This window comes from Pterocles gutturalis, unplaced genomic scaffold (assembly GCF_000699245.1).
Source record: "Pterocles gutturalis isolate BGI_N339 unplaced genomic scaffold, ASM69924v1 scaffold5143, whole genome shotgun sequence".
NCBI lineage: Eukaryota > Metazoa > Chordata > Aves > Pterocliformes > Pteroclidae > Pterocles > Pterocles gutturalis.
The window spans coordinates 46,310-47,660 of NW_010122803.1; the positions used below are offsets into that span (position 1 = coordinate 46,310).

At 47.6% G+C, this 1,351-nt stretch overlaps 1 protein-coding gene across 1 annotated transcript in view; it reads left to right on the forward strand.

Moving 5' to 3' along the window:
• LOC104464800 (alpha-2-macroglobulin-like protein 1) overlaps nt 1-379 on the forward strand; it is a 23,042-nt gene extending 22,663 nt beyond the window's left edge. Inside the window, exons 32-33 of the mRNA XM_010077635.1 lie at nt 144-246; nt 339-379. Coding sequence (XP_010075937.1) covers nt 144-246; nt 339-379 — 144 coding nt within the window. The remainder of the gene's footprint in view (nt 1-143; nt 247-338) is intronic.
• The last annotated feature ends 972 nt before the right edge of the window (nt 380-1,351 follow it).

Sequence of the window (1,351 nt, forward strand, 5' to 3'; positions counted from 1 at the left end):
GCAGAGCAGGATATTCAAGATTCATCTTGAAGTCCTGTCTTTGACTCCATGGAGTTGTTATTGTCCTATCAGTAGGATCAAATTTAGGTAAGAAATAAAAAGAGCAGTTCGTAAGTGAACTGTCATTTGTTGTTCTTCCCCAGCTGAGCCATGAGTCTGAGACATATGTCCTGCATCTGATGCGGGAGATTGGGGTGACCAACCTGAAGCCAGGTCATGTCAGGGTCTATGACTACTACCATCCAGGTGAGTGTGGAACCAAGGGGTGCCGGGGCTGTCTGGGTGTTTGCACTTGGCTCTGTGCAAGGATAACTTAGATCTCTCCTGTCCTGTTGCAGAGGAGCAGGCCCTGGCTGATTATAATGTCTACTGCATCTGAGGTAGGTGTGAGTCCCTTCCCCAGCCCCTGTACAGGCCTAGCAGCCTTGCAATGCAAACCAGCCACCTCCATCTGTCTCAGAGGAGCCATGTGTCTCTCTGATTCAGCATGTTTCCTTCTTCTAGGACTAAATCTGGAATTCCCTAGGCCTCCAGGGACTTCAGTCTTTGCCCTCTGTTTTCTGGACTTTGTAATGTAGCCTTTGCTAGATTGCCCCGTAGGCAGAACATGAAGCGTATCATGTGGCCATACTCTGAAGGGCTGGTCATGTGCATTTTCTGAGACTCTCTGGAGGACTGCCTGGGCTGGTATAGCGCATGGGACTGTCTGCTGCCTGAGTGACAGCGCTCATAGGTAGTTTGCACTGTTCCAGAAGAACTTCCAAGCAGAATTCACAGTACTACTTTGAGTTTACACTGTTTTGGGTATGGAGAGTCCCACCTCTTCCTGGGGAGGGGCTGAGATAAAACAAGGGCAGTAGATCAATCCAGAGAAATGCTTTCCTTTAGAGTCCTAGTGAGAGCCTGGGCTCCCTGGCTGTTAGCATCCCAGAGTTAATAATTTGGGTCATATTCTTTGCTCTCTGGGTTACTCCCTCTTCCTGCTCTCATTTCTCCAAGGGCTTGGTCTGCTCCCTTACTGTTCACTGTTTCATTCTACAGGGATCCCACTAGTGCAAGATGCCCTAGGACAGCAAGGCTGCTGTATTATTTGTTCCTGTATGACGGGGCATGTATCAACAGGAAAGTCACATCTCAGTGAGCTGGGGCAAATATCAAGTTGGATTTCAGGACTAAACCCAGCCCAAGCCATCCTGCTCATCCTGACAGCGGTTCTCTGGTGAATTCTTTGGGGTGTCTGATTAATTCTGATTGTTTTAATCCAGGGATTTTCTTGCTTATAATAAGAATGAAAATAAAATATAAATCGCAAATCTGAGTGCTGTGGTGTGTGTTTGGACTCTGTGACAGA